The sequence below is a fragment of the Pogona vitticeps genome, chromosome 13, assembly GCF_051106095.1.
Source record: "Pogona vitticeps strain Pit_001003342236 chromosome 13, PviZW2.1, whole genome shotgun sequence".
In the NCBI taxonomy this organism is placed as follows: domain Eukaryota; kingdom Metazoa; phylum Chordata; class Lepidosauria; order Squamata; family Agamidae; genus Pogona; species Pogona vitticeps.
The window spans coordinates 5,761,323-5,780,514 of NC_135795.1; the positions used below are offsets into that span (position 1 = coordinate 5,761,323).

Below are 19,192 nucleotides of genomic sequence, written 5' to 3' on the forward strand. Positions count from 1 at the left end.
CAATAAATAAATAAATATTCCTGCTTGATATGAGAGGGTAAGGCTGCCCTGCAACTGAAATGGGAAAACATGTGAATAAAACTCTGCAATTTGTCATTTAAAAAAATCACATGATTTGGCAACAGGATTGGTGGGCAGGAGTTTCTTACCCTTCCGGGTCTTGAACCGCTGAGGAATGTAAATACCGATATTTCTGCGAGATAAACGCCTCGTCCTTGGAGGAAAAGCTTGCCCTGGGGAAGGGCAGGGAATTGATTTCTTCAAAGGATTAGGAGACCTGCATAAGAAAACCAGGAGAAGTAGATGCCCTTAGTACTTGGACAAGGTCTGGATTCGAGAAGCTGGATTCGTGGGGCAAAGCCACGACATGCCACCCAAGTCACAAACAGCTGGAAATGACACAGAAAAGCAGCATTTAAAAAATAACCACCATAGTCTTCCCCAGCTTCATGGGAAATTAGTGGCGCTTGGAAAGGTAATGGAGAGATTACAACTCCTAGCATTCCCCACCGAATATGACTAGGAGCCCTGCAGGCTGGGGAATTCTGGGCATTGTAGTCCCCAAAGTAGCACTTCCCAGGGCTGGACTAGAGCTATTTTTCTTGCAGGCTCCTGTCACATTTGATGCCCTGAAGATTTTAGCGTGATGGCGGCCTTGGAGCTGAACGATGCATTTTCACCCAAATATCCATTAAAATAATCCTACTGCTGGTTGCGTAAAGTGTGCATTCGCGTCTTACAGCGGATCCTGACAAGCAGAGGCTACAAAGACAACTGCACGGTGTGTCTGGCATCCTCCAGAACTTGCACTGAAAGCCACACTGCCTCTGATACTGGAGGTGGCCATTTTGACTCCCGCCTGTTGATGCCTCTGTTTTTCTTCCATGCCTCCGCCTTATGCTTCCGACTTACGGCAACCCTAGGAGGTTGAGAAGTTCAAGAGTCATTTACCATTGCTAACCCCCCATGAGTTTCCATGAGTAGTTGGGAATTTGAACCCAGATCTCCCGAGTCCCGGCCAACACCCTACCTTTCACACTCCTGGCTTCCATGAAACAGTAAAACTTTATCTAACACACCGCCTCGCCTCACTTCTGCAAGGGACCTTCTGGGAGAAGGGTGTGTCCATGAGATACTTCTTTGGACTACGACTCCCATGATGTGGAATTTGTTGTTTAGTCATTTAGTCGTGTCCGACTCTTCGTGACCCCATGGACCAGAGCACGCCAGGCCCTCCTGTCGCCCACTGCCTCCCGGAGTTGGGTCAAATTCATGTTGGTCGCTTTGATGACACTGTCCAGCCATCTCGTCCTCTGTCGTCCCCTTCTCTCCTCTTGCCCTCACACTTTCCCAACATCAGGGTCTTTTTCAGGGAGTCTTCTCTTCTCATGAGATGGCCAAAGTATTGGAGCCTCCGATTCAGGATCTGTCCTTCCAGTGAGCACTCAAGGTTGATTTCCTTCAGAACGGATAAGTTTGTTCTCCTTGCAATCCAAGGGACTCTCAAGAGTTTCCTCCGGTACCACAGTTCAAAAGCATCAATTCTTTGGCGGTCAGCAATTATTAAACCCCAAAGAAGCTTTTCCTAGCTCAGATTCATCTGTTTTTCTCATACATACCACAGTCGTTGGGTTTTTTTTAACAACCTCTCCTTGCTGGAACATTTTCCAAGGCCAAGAGTTCTAACCTTCTTCAACCCTGCCTTGCATTCATCCCGGCCCCTGCCTCCTCTCGTCTCCTCCCGGGGCATCTTTTCTTCCAAGCTGTTCAGAGGAGGGAAAGCGCAGCAGGCCCTCCTTCCCAGACTCCTCGGAAAGCCACTTGTTTTGCCAAGCTGTTGCCACGCGATCAGCCACCTGTGTAGGCTTACGCTGTGCCATCTGGGCGCTGAAGGTCAGCACGAGACGTCGTCCAGTCCTTTGGCGCCCTGAGCCAGCACGGAGGTAAGGAGTCCTGCCCGTTCTTCTGTCACTGTAGAGGGATTCAAATATCACTGTAGACGGCTTCAAAAACAACAGGATGGGTCTCTTAACACCCCCTTAATTGTGGCCAGCTGAACGGAAAAAGGTGATTCCCCTCTCAAAAGAGATGATTCCACAGTAGGCTCCCCCCCCCCATTCAGCTTTAACATCTCGCAGTCATTGGGCTTCTATTTAGATTCCTCTATATGCCAATTGCAGGGTAAATGGCTAATGTCATTGCCCCCGTGAACTTATTATGTGTCCCACCAGGGAAACATGCATGCTCGCTTGAGAACCACAAATCCACCATACCTCCAAGCAGAAGGTGAGTGAATAGGGTCAAAGAAGGGGGAATGGATGTCATGGGGGGAGGGGAATGATGGCAGAGGAAAGGAAGGGCTTATGGGCAGCCTCTGCCACCATGACTTCTGGCTTAGTCTCAGAGGGAGACTCTTGATCAGTTCTGCACAGAACTCCATATTCTAGCAGAAAATTCCCGGAACCAGGTCTTGCTACGTGTTGCCACCAAACCGCTCGGTATTTTGCTTTCAATGTTCCTTTTCTGCTGGATGTTGGGCATCATCGTGGCTATAGCATGGTTTTGAATACAGTAGGACTATCCCATCCAAGGGATCAGCATCCACTGATACACTTATCCGCATCCTGAAAATAATAAATAAAACCCCCAAAATATGTATTTATATGTATTTCCAGGTTGTACTTACCAAACCTGGCCACTAGAGGAAGCCAGAGACTATGCAATGCATAACATTCAATCCTTTTGCATTTTTCAGAGTCCCTTGGAAGGGCTTGAAACTGATTTCCTGTGGATACTGCCGTTCTCCTGTGTCACAACTATGACGCTGCGCTACCCCAGAACCAGGGTTCTTTGGCCACTAGCTTTATCGCTTCCCTGTACTTATTCCCCCTTTCATTTCACCTTGAATGATCCGCTGTGACAACCTGCACTTTTTTTGTTTCCCGCCATGTGGCCAAAATATTCTCGATCTGCATTTTATGAGAGCTGTGGTTTCTTGTCCATCGTTCATTTGTCTTACCACTTCTTCACCGTGCGGCCTCTCAGCCTCAGAGTGCTTTCTCAAAGCTGGTTTTAAGTTTTTGTTGTGTATCACATTCTTCATCTTAAGAGAGCTGCTCCAGGCCATCTTTATTCCGGCTTTTATTGCATGGCTATGTTCATTCATCCATTTCCAAGGTACTTATCTTTGTCCACACATTCCACACTTTCTTTATGGATATTTAACTGCCTTTCTTGCCCCACCCTCTTTGCACTGATCATATACCTATAAGCTTGCGTTTTTAAATATATATATTTTAAATTAAGACGGACTTTGAGTAACTGATTGTCTGCTGACAAAATATATTTTAAGAGTTGGCTCTGTCCTTTTGTTATCAATAGGCTTTTAAATTCGTTTTAACTCGGAAGCATTTCCATTTTATAATTTATTTAACTATTTATGTGTTCATCGCGGACGGTTTTCAAGCGTTTGCTAAACCCTTTTGGGAATAAAGTTCAGGGGGTTTAAAGATCGGATAGAAATCAAAAGAATCAATCAACTCAAAGCAGTGGTTCTGGAACTTGGGGGGGTGCAGATGTTCACAGACTACAATTCCCAGCCGGCACACTTTAGGAACCAGGCTTCTGAGATTTGTAGTACAAACACATCTGGGGCTCCCTGTTTAGGAGCTGCTGAGCTCAACGGGAAGACAGCAAGCAGAGAGGTGGGTACCAAAAATACATGGTCACCTCCTATGCGAATCAAAAAAAGCCCTGGGCCATCAACCCTGCAACCGCTCCCTTCGCTACGCCTGCCCATTGTTATTGTATTGTGCATACGCTGGCAAAGGTCTGTTTCAGTTTTTGGCAGGGCTGAGCTAGAGTTTTGCAAAGAAGCCCGGCGTTCTGCCCAACCAACCTGCAACCCGTCTGGTGCTGTTTGGGGGAGCCACCGTTCTTCTTCCTGCCCAGCTGGGTTTGTTTGAACCGATCTTCGGTGCCCGCAGCGGTCCTCGCCGTGTCTGATCAGCTTTCGGCAAGCAGGAGCTGACCTTCCCCCTGCTCCAAATCTTCAACTCTGCCCCCTTTTTTTCCTCTGCTCTCCTCCTCCCTACTTTACATCTTGCCAGGGTGAATGCAAACCACCAACAATAAAAACCCCAGAGGGCAATTTGGCACACATGGGCGTCGAGGGAGGAAGAGGGCAGACCGCTCGGTGGTGTTCTTAATGCAAGGTGGAGCTTGGTGCCATTCTGGCAACAGCGGCATCAGGGTCACCGAGGGATCACTCTCCCGGGCGTTTCAGCCAGCTCACCTTGTCAGGTGAGTGCCATGGAACAGATGCAATCCACTTGCTTCTCTAATCATCATCCACCTGCTTGCAATCCAGAAGAAGCACCAGGCAGGTTCGATTCACATTAAGTCCTTCAGATGCAAGACTCCAGAACTTTATCGCTTTCTAGCTTTCCTTGCTTTCTGGCATCCTGGCTTGCTGGGACGGGCAACGGACAGGGTGGGTTGGAAGGCCATATGTGCCCATCTCTGCAGGGAGGGCTGGGGATCCTTGTGCTCATGAAGGCAAAAGTGATGAAGGATGAACTTTGTAAAGATACCGGTAAAGGCTGGGCAGCCCTCCTTTTGCTTTTAGGTTCTCTGAAAAACATCCCTTGATTCCCAGTAAGGTTCTTGCGCTTTTGCAAGGCGCTGGCGTTAAGGCGTCTTGCAAAAATTTCTTCTTCCATTTGCCGTATCTCCATTCCAGGAAAAGCTTCGTCAGCTTACCAGCCGCACAGACCACATTGCTGGGAGAGGCATGAGATCCTGATTAGACCTAGAGGAAGAGCAGGTTTTCCCAGCCTGGATGACAGGGTGAGAACGAAGAAGACGGGCATAGGGCGTGTGGCCGAGAGAGACAGTAAAAAGCAAGACTCTGGGGCTGATTGGAATGGAGGGAATTAAGATCAGAATCCGCCCCTAACCACTCTGCCACGGCTGCCCTGTTCAGATTATCAGTCTTATTGATTTGGGTGTGACACTGTTGGAGCTTTCGTGCATAGATGGCACACACATAAGAAACATGAACGTCTCTCTAATCAGCGAAACAAATCTGTGAGCCACCAGCTTGGCCCACGAAAGAGAGGACAGGCTGGACTGTGACTCCCCGACTCATCTTCTATATAAAGGTCCCAGCTGGGTCCCGTGCATTGTACTAGACTATGGAAGAGAGCAGGGTGTGGAAACCACCACCCCCCCGAGCGGTCCCTCCCATCCTGGTTTTGCAGCCTCATCTTCCCACATTCAAGATGTGACACAGATCACTTGGACTACAATTTCACAAAGCTTTCTCGTGCAGAAATTCTCTCTAGAGGAAGATGGCAGATGGAGGCATTGTGGTTTTGATTAGCGGGAGGGAGGGAGGGAGGGAGGGAGGGATGAAGGAAGGAAGGAAAAGAGAGGAGGAAGTTAGAAAGGCAGGAAAAGAGAGAAGGAAGGAAGGAAGGAAGGAAGGAAGGAAGGAAGGAAGGAAGGAAGGAAGGAAGGAAGGAAGGAAGGAAGGAAGGAAGGAAGGAAGGAAGGAAGGAAGGAAGGAAGGAAGGAAGGAAGGAAGGAAGGAAGGAAGGAAGGAAGGAAGGAAGGAAGGAAGGAAGGAAGGAAGGGACAGACATAGTTGTCAGTTATATCCTTAATGCAATGTATAGTTTGATTCAAAATGATACATTATATTTACTCTCGTCCTTTCATTCATGCTCAAGTGCATAGCACAGGTTTCTAGTATCTATGAACTTAGTTCCCTCCAGAACAGTTGGATAATAGATTCCATCATTTCTAGGCACTCTTATGGAATGGAGAGAATTCTACTGGTTATCAGGAGGGGAAGGTCATGGTGATGAGAGATATAGAGTAGCTCGATGTTTCCTTTTGAGTATATGGGTGTATAAATGTCAGTTCGCGGTAGTTTGTGAGGTTTCCTCAAATAAAGAGTAGGGAAAATTAGTTTTTTGGACGACACCTTCCAGTATACCCCATCCGGTGTGGCTATTGCTTGTTGTAGCCCCCCCCCAAAAGTAACTTTTCCAAGCTCTGGACATAATAGGGGTGGAATGTTTATTTTTAGTTTGCTTTTGATGAGAAGTTGGTGGCTTCTGGCGAATCCGCAGGATTTCCTCGAACGAGGAATGGAAAGCATTTGATGTTTTCAGACACCAATAAAGGGTGTCCAATGCTGGGATCTACAGTCTAAAAGTACCGTATTTTTCCATGTATTTTTCCATGTATAAGACTACACTTTTGTCTAAAATCTTTAGACTAAAAATTGAGGGTCGTCTTATACACGGAAGTAAGCTAAGGAAAGAACAAAAAGAAGTGGAGGGGAAAGCAGGGATCAAAGCGATCCGGCAGGGCTTTGATCCCTGTTTCCCCCTCCACTTGCTAAGCCCCACTTAGACTTAGGTTTAGAAAAGTGGGGGGGGTGCCTTATACATGGGGGCATCTTATACACAGAAAAATACGGTAGTTTAAAAGCTGGCAGATTGTGAGGTCTGTAGTCCAAAAATAGCAGTACTGAACTCTGATTATAAGCTGCCTCTAGTTGAGAGAGCAAGCTCTGTGTTGGAGGGAGTCTAGGGCAGAGTGTGAGCTGCTCTTATGACGATGCCCCCCCTCTATTTTATGGCCAATTATTGGGGCAGTGACATTCATCCCAAGTTGTCCAGGAGCTGCCAGTCTAATGCCCCATTTAAGAGAACTTGACGTTGTGTCACACTACGTGGGCATTTGTGAGAAGTAAAAACGAAGGTATGCAGACCCCTCTACTCCGTCGGGAGAGCCTAAGGAGATGCCAGGTGCTGGCGCCCGCCTGCCCCCTGTTCTGCCTCTGGTGCTGGGTCCCTTCTGGGTTTGGGGCATCCAGGAGAGGCACCTGATCCAACCCAATGGGTGCCAGCAGCTTCCTGAAGATTTTAGGTCCTCGCCCGTTCTAGAGATTTCTGGCACACGCTGGAAGGTCAGCTGCGATCCTTCTGCTCGAATACATCCCCTAATGATCTGTCCAATTGTTTTAACTGATCACTTGCTCCCAGGCGAGCTTTCGACAGGAAGTGTCTTCCGAGATGCGCCCCCCCCATCCCCACCCCACGCCTCCCCTAGCTATTTCCACAAGACACGGAAAGAGCAAGCTTTTCACTCATCTGGAAGCGCCCCTGTTTATATAATTGCCTTTGCTCTTTGCGTGCGGCACAGGCTCGTTGGAATCCACGGGCCCTTTGCCGTTGGTTCCAGCTAGGAATGGGTGGCACACTTCAAAAAACCCGCTGTTTACTTAAGGACACACAAGGGCGCCACTGGAAATGTGGTGAAGGAATCTCACATATACCAGAAGTAGGGACGGATGCCGCCTGCATAAGAACAGCCCTTCTGACTCAGAGATTGCTGCCAGACTGGCAGTGGGTGGCATGTTGCTGTTGTGGTCAAGATCCATATTTTTCCAGTGGGCAAGGCCAAGGTGGAAAAGATGTGGGGCATCTTATCTCTTCTCCTCTCTCCTTCCCTCTCTTATACAGTCAATCCCCTCTCTTTTACTGTCTCTCCTGACTCACTTTCTGCTAGCCTCTTTTCTCTCTTTCTTTATCTCCCCCTTCTCTGTTAGAGCATGGTTACACATGGAAAAAAGCCCTCTGTATTTGAACTGGGTTTAGCATGTTTCAAATCATTTTTTTAAAAGGTAACTACATGATGCATATTGCATGAGAAGCATGTTTTTTGGTCGGAAACCAAGGTATTTTACTTGGCTGTGAGATTTCACACAAGTGAAATCTATTTATTGTCAATACATTTGGCCTATGTGGAGTTCTCTGTTGGTGTAAATTGTGTCTGTGGTGTTTGCCACTCGCTGGTGTGTTGGTATGTCCGTCGGTCTGTCTCCATGCATGTGTGTCAAGCTGTAGGGAAGCTTCTGTTTTAAATATTTTTCTATCTGTCATTCTGTACTAGCACTATGCCGAATTGCAAGAAATAAAAATGTAAAAAAAAAAAGTAAAAATAACACAGCAGTCGTACTGCTCTAACAGTTAGGAAGTTTCTCCTGTTATTCAATCAAAATCTGTCTTCCTGTAACTTGAGCCCATCGTTGCATGTTCCATTACCTGGAATGAAGGAGAACAGATCCTGCCCCTCCTCTGTAGGACACCCTTTCAAGTATTTGAAAAGCGTTATCTTATAACCCCTCTGTCTTCTCTTTCAAGGCTAAGCATGCCCAATCTCTTAACGAATAAAGTTGTATCCCCTTTTAACTGTGAAGCTGCCAGTGGCCAAATCTTGTCTGGTTGCTTAACACAGTAAATAGAGTGGGTCCATTGAATCAGTGGGAATATAATGAGTCAACTCCTCAACAGGTTCCATTGATCCAGGGGCCTACTCTAGTGTAATTAATTATGCCGAGTGACTGCATTTTGGTCACCAGCGCATAATGCAATCATGGCGTTTTTCAAAACAATTATGACTTATGGTGACCCATTTTCAGGGTATTCCAGTTAGAGAATACTCAGAAGTGGTTTACCCTCCCCTTCTTCGGGGGGTAACATTATAAGCCCTGAAATAATTCTGGGGTTGTCCCCAGATCTCATGCACATTACAACAAAAGAGCATTTAATTCGAGCAAAGAGCAACACACAAACGCCACCCCCCCCCAAACCCACATCCTGCTCTGTGGGTAGCTCTCTACTTTAATTTTCATGTCAAAAAAAAAAGCTAAAAGGCTAAACTAGGGAGGAAAACAGCAGGGTGATTATTTTTCCCCCAGCAGCTGACACAGCACTGACATAAACACTGATCGATACCAACCGTTTATCCCAATGAGTCGTAGGATGATTGACTCCTGGGCCTTTCCGAGCTATTAGCAAGCACCTCGGCTCCATTGGGTTCTTTTGGTAGCCCCGGGTGAAAACAAATCAAGCTTTTATGAGGTTGTCATGAAAAGCGACAACCAGTGAGCGTGCTCTTAACCAAAGGCTGATTATTAGCGCAGTACGGAGAGGGACAGAGTAGGTGGACAGAAAAGGTGGCCGGGGCGAATGTCCTGAGATGCAGCTTCTTACGGTGGTGGCTGAGTTGCCAGCCAAGGAGTTCTCGTTGTTATGTGCCATCAACGGACCGATGGCAGCCCTATGAATGAGTAATCTCCAAAAGGTGCGGTCCTCAACCGCCCTGCTCAGCTCTTGTAAACCCAAGCCTACCTCTCATAACTGGTCTTCCTCTTTTCCTCCTGCTTTCCACTTTTCCCAACATTATTGTCTCTTCCAAAGAACCCAGCCTTCTCATGAGCTGCCCAAAGTAGGATAAGGTCAACATTTTTGCCTAGTTCAGGCTTGACTTGGTCAAGGACCCATTTGGTTGGCTTTCTGCCTTCCAATGGTATCAGCAAAGCTCTCCTCCAGCACCACATTTCAAAGAGATCATTTTTCCCCCTGGTCGGCTTTATCTGTCCAGCTTTCACGCCCATGCATGGTGACTGGAGACACAAGGGTAGATGATCTTGGTCTTGGTCTCCAGTGACCCATCCTTACACTTGACGATCTTTTCAAGTTCCTTCATTGCTGCCCATCTGAGCCTCAGTCCTCTTCTGATTTCTTGACCGCCCTCCCCGTTTGGATTGATGATTGAACCAAGAGGTACAACACCTTTATTTCTTCATTGTCAGCATCACAAAAGTTGTTCAGTGGGGAGGGAGGAAGACAAAAGGTCTCTGATTAAATATCTCCTCTGCATATATCCTAGGCAAGACCTTGTCTTTCTCTGGTTCTAGTTCTCAAAACTGATCCCGTTTGAAGCTTCTGTCATATAGTTGTCCTGCCCCATATACAGACCATAAATGGGATGAGAATGATGGCTTCCTCTTACAAATTTATCATTATTTCCTATTGCTCCTTCTGTTCTTCCCCCCTTTTCTTCCACGTTCGGCTAAAGAGGAAAAGATAGAAAAACAGCACAATGTCTTTTTGAATAATAGAAATAAGGTCTCTCTGTATAGCCCAGAGTCTGGAGAAATTTGAGATTCTGATTCCTGGCTAGCTGGGGGATTCTGGGGTGTTGTAGTTCAAGTAACATTCCCAGCTTTGATCTGAATGGTCTTTCTAGAGCAATGGGTTCCAACCTTAGGTCCCCAGATGTTCTTGGACTAAAACTCCCAGAAGCCTTCACCGCTAACTCTGCTGGCAAGGGTTTCTGGGAGTTGCAGTCCAAGAACATCTGGGGGCTCAAGGTTGGGAACCACTGGGAGCCACAGAAACTGGTGAAACATTAGGAAGAAAAATGTTAAGAACACAGCTAAACAGCCCGGAAAACCCACCAAACTATTGGGAACCACTGCTTATGAACAAGGCTAGTCATTCCAGATGGTGTTAGACTGCATTTCCCACCAGTCTTAACCAACATGGCCAGTGGTGAAGGATGATGGGAGCAGTAAAGCAAAATCTGAAGAGCTACATGTTTCCCAGCTTTGATCTGGGGAATCGCTCTTGGATGAATAAAGCGATTATTATAATTATGCCACCTGGAATTAGTTCTTCAAAAATTCTCCCTCTGGTTTGCAAAATGGATTGGTCTCTAGAGCAATCTAGACGCTTTTCACTCTCAAGGTGAGGTGGGCATACATGGGTGAGCACATAAATGGATTGTCCAAAAAGGTTTATGCAAAGTTACATTGGTAATTTAATTTCTCATGCACGCCATCTGTTTCAATTTCCTCTTGCAGGATCGGCAGTGCTGAGGTTTGAGCAAATGAAACATGATTGGAAAATTGGGCACGTCCAGAATTCATTACCCATCTTGAGAGGCAAACCGTATAATGTGATGGCCTTCAAGGGGGATAAAGCAAGGAGATTCCCCTGTTCTCTGGTTCTTCCTATAGAAATCATTATCGGAAGAGCTTTTCTTAATGTGTACCAAAATGTAGAATGAAACTAGGGAACACATATCCTTTCAAATGTTCTAGGATCACAACACCTATGAGCCCTAGGCAATGAAAGGTGAGGGATTATGTGAGTTATGGTTCCAATAAATTCTGAAGAGCCTGGCTGACTAATGGCTGCCAGATAATAGACAACCAGGACTGTACAGTAGGACCCCTGTATCCATAGACATCAGTTACAAGTCATATATATATATAAATTGAGTGTCCCTCAGGGGAGAAAGACGTGCTGGCAGGGGCCTTAAAGTAGGGCAGAAATATCCCATATGCTCCCAAAAGGGCATCAGGACACTTTCTGAGAAAAAAAAATCAATGTTGTGGTGCTGTGAACCCACTCTGGGTTTTAACCTGCGATTCTACTGGAACTCTCCAAGGTTCTTAGACTATTTGTGGAGGTTCAGTACCCTGGACAGCTCCTGTGCAGTGCAAACTAAGGTCCAGAATGGATCCCTAGCAAATTAGTCAGTAGCATGTCCAATTAGCCCGGTTCTCTCTCTCTCTCTCTCTCTCTCTCTCTCACACACACACACACACACACACACACACACACACACACACACACACACACACACACACACACACACACAGAGAGAGAGAGAGAGAGAGAGAGAGAGAGAGAGAGAGAGAGAGAGAGAGAGAGAGAGTTCTACATGGGAAGAGAAGCCCTATGGGTTATAGAGAATAGGATGCCATTCTGTGGGTCTTGCCCCATGGAAGTAATTGCTAGGGAAAGTGACATAGTACAGCTTGGGGAAAAACATTAGCCATGCTGCCTGGGGCATACTAGGTTTACAAAAGTAAATTTCCCAAGCTCAAGGGACTGAATGCCATTTGGATTTTCTGCTAGGTACCAAAATGTCAGTTCAGCCCTGCTTGGGAATTTTGAATACAGAACTGGTCCTTTTTAAAGGTATAGTTACACTAGCAACCGGGAGGGAGAGAGTGTGACCTGCTTGGGAATAGTCAGGCTTGATTAGAACAATTTAATCAAGCCTGATCACTCACATGGAAATGGGTCCTGCCAATATTGTGAAGTAGATTAATAAGTGAGCCACTTCTGGATATTGGCAAATTAATCACTCCCTCTGCTCTGTAGGGAGCAGGTGAAGTGAATTTTTTTTACTGTATACAGACTATTGCTGATGCACTGCATCAGTTGTAAAAAAAATTATTTGCCTTCTCTTTTGAGAAACTGCCCGCAGTTGAGGCCACTCCCACAGATTTGACTGTGGGTGGTTTCTCAATCAGCCCTTTAAGAGAAGGCAAAGGAAAAAAATTACAATTGATGGAGTGCATCAGCAATAGTCTATATAAAGTTTTAAATAATTATTTTCACTTCCCCTGCTCTCTACCAAGCAGAAGGAGTAATTAATTTCCAATATCTGGAAGCTATTCTCTTATTAAGCCACTTCATGATATCAGCAGGACTCATTTCCATGTGAATGGTCAGACTTGATTAGATCGTTCTAATCAAGCCCGACTGTTCCCAAGCAACTAACACTAGTTCCCTCACTGCCATTAGTGTAGCTATATCCTTAAAGAGGGCCAGTTGTGTCTTTTTCCCCCCAAAATCCTCAAGCACGGCTGAACTGACATATCTATCTATCTATCTATCTATCTATCTATCTATCTATCTATCTATCTATCTATCTATCTATCTATCTATCTATCTATCTATCTATCTATCTATCTATCTACCTACCTACCTACCTACCTACCTACCTACCTACCTACCTACCTACCTACCTACCTACCTACCTACCTACCTACCTACCTACCTACCTACCTATGAATGACAGAGACCAGAATAGTGCAGGTGGGAGTCCTCTGGGGGATGGTGCAAACAAACACGTTTTCTGATCACTGTCTTTCAGAGTGCGCCATCCTGTCCCGGCGGTGCTCCAAACAGCAGGCTAAAGAGCCCGTATAGTCAGCCTCTTGGCTTCCATGCTTTTAAGCAGTGAATTGCTTGCTTGCTAGCTAGCTAGCATGTACTAAGTTGTGACTTCACAGGGATGATTGCAGATGTGAGAGACTGTCTCTGATTGCAAGGCACAAGGGCAGGGAAATGGCAGTCCCTTAGAGAAGCGTTGGCCCCTCTCTTGATCCGCTTCTTCCTCGGACGACTTCGCGCCTGCACGTTCTTCTACCCCCGCCTCCACTTTCCTTCCCACTCCTCTCCAGTTTGCTCCAACTTCCTTCCTCTCTGCTCTGTGTCTGGCTCCTCTTTTTTTTTCTTTTCCTTTTTCTCGAGGCTGCTCATGGCAAAGGGATCCGGCAATTCCCTCGCACAGGTGCAAAGCCTCTGACGTGGTGCTGGCCCCCAGGCACGTCCCCATAATGCCGTGTCTCCGCAGCCCGGTGGAAGTAATGCGTAGTGGCAGGTAGAGGAATTCAACAGACCAAGAAGATCTGCTAGTGTGGGAATGGCTTGCCAGGCTGGCCTGGCAACACCTGTCTCTCTCGGTGCAGAGCCCCGGAGGCTGGTTCCCAAAGCCGCCGGGTAGCAAAGGAGGAACCCCCACCACTACCACAGACAGCAGGGGGTTGATCGAACGGCCTGGTTTTCCCTCCTCCTCCTCTTTCCCGTAAGTGAGATTCCATTGGCGTCAGAGTAAACAGGACACCGTTGGACTGAGAAATAAGAAACAGCAGAATTAAGCTACCCACCAAGGATTGAAGCTTGGACCAAGGGTGGCTTCCTGAACTGACCGGTTGCACCATGGAAAAAGTTATACTTCAGGGAAGGGCAACATTTAGGCTACAGGACCCCGTTGAGACCTCTAAGGATCTCCGTCTGGCCCACTGAAGAGCATCGTTCAGCGGCTTCCCCGATTCTAAAGGACTCAAATCCCTCTCTTAAGGCTTAGGTAGTACTAGCACCGCGAGAAAACACGATGCTGGCATTTTGGCCTTCTGCGCTTTCAGATTTGGCCAGTTACAGCCAAGCTGGATTACTGTAATGCACTCCATGTGGGGCTGCCTATGGAAAGTGTCAGGAAACCTCGGTGGGTCGAAAACACAATAGCCAGATGGTTAATTGTGGCTGCTCAGAGGGATCATGAGTCGGACACGACTAAACAACTAAACAACAAAAATACCAGTTCCACTGACTGCTGATCTGTTTCTGGGCTGAATGCAAGGTGTTGGTTCTAACCTATAAAGCCCTAAACCTATAAAGCCTTTTTGTGATGTGTCCGAAATATGATAGCCTCCGTTTAGTCATTTTTTTTTTAAGAGATGAATTCTTACACATTGATAAGCAAGAAATGAATGGTCATTTTATAGATCTGTCTGCTGAATATACGGAATTGGCCGTACTAGAAATTCACCGTTTAATGTGCTGAGTAAGTGAATGGACCAACATGGTCGGGATGTCTTGCTTTGAACTGGAGTGAAGTGTAATGTGTGTGGGGCCTGCGAGAAATACGCTGCAATGAAAAGTGGTCCTCTTCCAAATTTGACACAGCCAGCCATGTCCTTTCCCATTCCATCCCATCTCTCCAGGCCTGGAAGCTAAATAACATCTAGACAGGCAACCTGTCCAATTGGAGGCACACGAGTGGCCTGGTCGCTGATATCTAGCACTTCTATTTTAAATTATAGTGCTTACTTCCATATTTCTTTACAAATATAAATAACAACATCTGTACAGAAATATGGAAGTTAAACACTATAATGGATAGATACAAATAACCATAGGGATTCCCAGTGTGGTGTAATCATGCAGCGCTCCCCAACCTTGGGCTTCCAGATGTTCTTGGACTACAACTCCCAGAAGCCTTCACCTCCACTTCTGCGGGCCAGGATTTCTGGGAGTTGAAGTCCAAGAGCATCTGGAAGCCCAAGGTTGGACAGAGTGATGGACTAGGGCTCTGGAGACCAGGGTTCAAATCCTTGCTCAGCCATGGAGTGGAACTGGTAAAACCCACTCTTTAAAATAACTCGCTTACCTTAAAAGCCCTATTAGGGTCACTATAAGTCGGTTGTGACTTGACAGCACAGAATATACACACATCTACCATATGCAAATATGTAGGTCCATAGCCTCGTTTTTATTCTGTTGTACTGCCTGTCTTCAGCAATGCAGCATCTTAACCATGCAACGCTCACTCTTACTGGACTTATTTCCATTAACGTCTACAAAGGAAAGTACATTGTAGATATATTTATTTTCTGGTTTAGCAGAGAAGAGGGAGGATTTGGGGGGGGGGGGGTGGAGTTTGCCGAAATAGAACAACCGGTCCTGCTCTTCCAGTGAATTCATCTGAGGCTGCCTCAGGCAGATAAACAGCAAAGGTTTCCGTGCATCTAACTTGCAAACGGGTTGCAGAGATGAGTAGAGTTGAGTTGCTTGGCTATTATTTCAGGCACTGTTTGATTCAAGCCTTGGGGGGGCCTGTGATGGACAGGGAAGAAACCTGCGCAGACCTTCCTTATGCCAAAAGATTCTACTGGTCTCAAAACAAGCTGGTTACATTGAAGAAACATGGTAATCATGCAGTGTTGTTCAGAAAAACAACAACGTATTTTTGAACTGCAATTGTCCATCTATCCCCTGTTTCATCCATCAAAACATTTTCCCCTCCTTTGGAAGTCCGATAATTCCAGTAATTATTGAAATAGTCAGTTTCTGCAGTATTTTAGCATATGCAGGGGAAGTTCATCGGCTTCTGTTTTGAATCTGAACTTGCCAAGTTTTGTACTCCCAAAATAATGCAGGATCAAGCAGCTCAGCTGTTCTTCTAAGTAATTACTTGTCCAGAGTTTACCACGGGAAAGGCATCCCAAATGGGTATATTGAGGAACACTGTAAGCAAATATATATATATATGTACATGAAAATAATAAGCGTTTGAAGGCTTTTAGACAAATGACTCGCAAAAATGTGTATGTTGGGCAGAATTACATTCAAAAATATTGTATACATGTGCTTTAGGAGGAATGTGAAGCAACAGTGTGCACAGATTTTCATGGAAACCTAGCTCAGTGGTTGAGGTCTCTGGCTTTGGAGCCCGAAAATGGGGGTTCTATTCCCCCACGGTGCCTCCTTGAGACGGAGTGGACTCAATGATCCGTAGGGTCCCTTCCAGCTCTGCATTTCTCAGATGATGATGATGAAGATCAAAATTCAAGAGAACCAAAGATTTCAAACTGTGATCCTTCCCAGCTTTTTCTCAGAGATAGCAGAGGATTGAACTCTAAACGCAAGCATCAGCATTTCCCGAAGGGTCATAGGACGAATGCCCACGTAGTGATTTGGAAATGGTTGTTGTGGGTTTTTTGGACTCTTTGGCTGTCTTCTGAAGGTTGTTCTTCCTAACGTTTCGCTAGTCTCTGTGGCCGGCATCTTCAGAGGACAGCACTCTGTGCTCTGGTGTAGTTGGCTTGGGAGTGGAGTATTTATGACTGTGAGATGGGTTTTTGTCTTTTTCTGTAGATGGGTGATTAGTGTGTCTTGTTGTGGGTGTATTGTTGTGAAAGCCTTCACAAACAGATTTGGAAATGCTTGCTGAGAAAATGAAGCAAACATTCTCTCGGTTTGAATGCGGATAAATGTACTGTTTTGCAATGTGTCTCGTTTCAGGTTGTGCTGTGGACCGGTGGTTCCAGCCGGGCAGGCCAAGAAAGGTGAATGCCTTGTGCCGTGCAGCCGGTATCCTGAGATCTAGCTTGCCAGCAGCAGCCATGTCCAAGGACGAAACTGGCTGTAAGCTGGCCCCTGTTTACAAGCACAAGGAGCGCAAACCCAAGAAGCCCCATTACATTCCCAGGCCATGGGGGAAGCCCTATAATTACAAGTGTTTCCAGTGCCCGTTCACCTGCATGGAGAAATCCCACCTTTACAATCACATGAAGTACAGCCTGTGTAAGAACTCCTTGTCTTTGCTGATCGAATCGGACTGGCCCTACAAGAAAGGGAACCTCCTTCACCCAGAGCTCCGACTCCTGCATGCCACGGAAGCTTCCCGCGCTCGTGGGAGGCGGGAGGAGGCAGAGGGATGTGATGCTGCAGCCGGGACAGCGGGAGCCACGGACCTGAAGCATGACATGGAGAGAGACAGTGGAGCAGGCAAAGCTATGGGGACGGACGGGTCAGAGAAAATGAGCGACGAAACCAACCAGTTCCAAGAGGAAGAGGAGGAGGAGGAAGAGGAAGGGACACCTGGGCTGTTACCGGAGGCTGATGTGGGTGAGGAAAAAGGGAAAGCCAAAGAAGCCGATTCAGTTGGGGAGTCAAGAGAGGCCGACATGAACACCCTGCTCTTCCGATTCAAAAACAAAAGAGACAAGCCGTGTAAAGACCCCGCGCCTGATTTTATCATCACCGATGTTTTCTCCTTAAAGAAACAGGTGATGAAAGGGAAGGAGCCCACCTCTCCAGAGTTGGAGGCCAAGGCAAAGCACGGCAGAGCGCCCAAGAAATGCCCAGGGAATGGTGCGGTCCTCATGGAGCAATGGAAGTTAGTGGCCAATGGCCAACGGAGAGGCGCCGGTGAAATCCCAGCGCCCTGCCCCAATGGGAACATCATCCCTTGTTATCCACCTCCAGCCTACGGGGAGTTCCATGAGCCTCAGAGCCTCAATCTCTCCTTGCTGGGGATTAACTATCCGCTGAACCCCAACCTCTTCTCTTACTTTGGTCCTACCGTGGCCAACAATGCCACTCCACAATCCCACCTCACCCAACTTCCTTTCCTGGCGTCCACTGCCCAGCTGATGCATCCCCACTCTGCTCATTTCCAGCCCCTGCAAAGTCCAGACAGGTCCACGCTTCTCCCGCGCTTCTACTACCCCTTGCTCTTTGAGCACTCCTTCGGCTCCGCGGAAAGCAAAATGGCGGCCACCAAGCCTGAGGCTCAGCCGCAACCAGCATCGTCCATGGCGGTCCCCTCTCAGGCCAAAACCCCCCAGGAGCCGGCCAAAGCAGGGCTGTTGAAAGTCCCTGTCCTGAAGGCTGGCCTTCCTTGGGTGAAAGGTTTCCACGAAGAACCTCCTCCAGAGCAAAGCCCCAAGACCTTGCTCCACCAGGAGGAAGAGGAAAAGTGGCTGATCCATGAAAAGGAGACCAACGCCTTGCTCAACAGCCTTTGCAAAAAGCCAATGCCCGATGCCTACCAGAACCTGGTGGGTATGAAAGATGGCGGTCCTCTCCTCCCCAACAGCCTCAGGAAGGCAGAAATGCCAGTGACGACTTGCTTGGACAGTGGCGGAACCACCATCAACAACCTGAAGAGGAAATTTCCAGGCAATGGCCTTGATTTATTAGGCACCAGCATGCTGACCACGAGGAAAGTGAGATACCAAGCCAGGTATGTCATGCCACCTGAACTCCATTGTCTAGTACATTCTGCACAAGATAAACTCAGTGGCAGGGGTGGAGAACCTCTGGTCTTCCAGATGTTCTGACCTAAAATTCACATCAGCTCCAACCAGCATGACTAGTACTAAGGAACTGAGGGAATTGTAGTCCATAACAAGCAGAAGGCCAGTGGTTCTTTCCTCCTGCTTTAACGTTTTGCAAGCAATTTTAAAATAAGATTAAGAATAAGAATGTTATTTGATTCATTAACTTATTTGCACTTCCCAGGATACATATAAGAGAGATATAAGAGTTCCATCCGCTATCCTGGGTCTCAACAACCATGTGTTTCTCTGAATGTGTGAATACTGCTGTAGGTGTGTCAGATAGGTTCATGCCATTGCAGAAGGTTCAGACATGCAGCCTATAACTCTGCATAGCGGGAGCCAGTCCAGATCACATGACCCAGAGGCGGAAGGTATGATGGTGGACAGGCTGCAGATATTTAGCTGTTTAAGGCAGATGATCAAAATGCCATCCTATCTGCTGTGGATCGTATGCTGTTTTCTAGTCGGTGCTTGGAACAGTTATGTGTTTTGACTACGGCTACTAGAACCCACCACCGAGCAAGACCAGTAGCCATACAGACTAATCATATAATCATGGGCCGCTGAGTCAATTCTGGCTTAAGGCAACCCTTTTCAGGGTTTTTCTGGTAGAGATACTCAGAAGTGATTTCCCCTTCCCTTCTACTGGGGGCATCCTAGGATGGTGCAGCTGGCCCAAGGCCACCCAGGCTGGCCCTATTCAGCCAGCTAGCCATACAGACTCGGGGATTGCAAAAAAATAGAGTAACTTTTCCATCCTCTTACTCTAATTATAATTTAGTCCAGAGATTAGAAATCTGTGGCTCTCCAGATGTTCTCAGACAATGACTGCCATGGCCA

The 19,192-nt window shown here is 46.9% G+C and overlaps 1 protein-coding gene across 1 annotated transcript in view; it reads left to right on the top strand.

Annotated features, from left to right (window-relative positions):
• The window catches only part of PRR35 (proline rich 35), a 39,566-nt gene that overhangs the window by 14,739 nt on the left and 5,635 nt on the right, over nucleotides 1-19,192 (top strand). Inside the window, exon 2 of the mRNA XM_072982575.2 lies at nucleotides 16,530-18,255. Within this exon, the coding sequence (XP_072838676.2) occupies nucleotides 16,530-18,255 (1,726 nt within the window). The remainder of the gene's footprint in view (nucleotides 1-16,529; nucleotides 18,256-19,192) is intronic.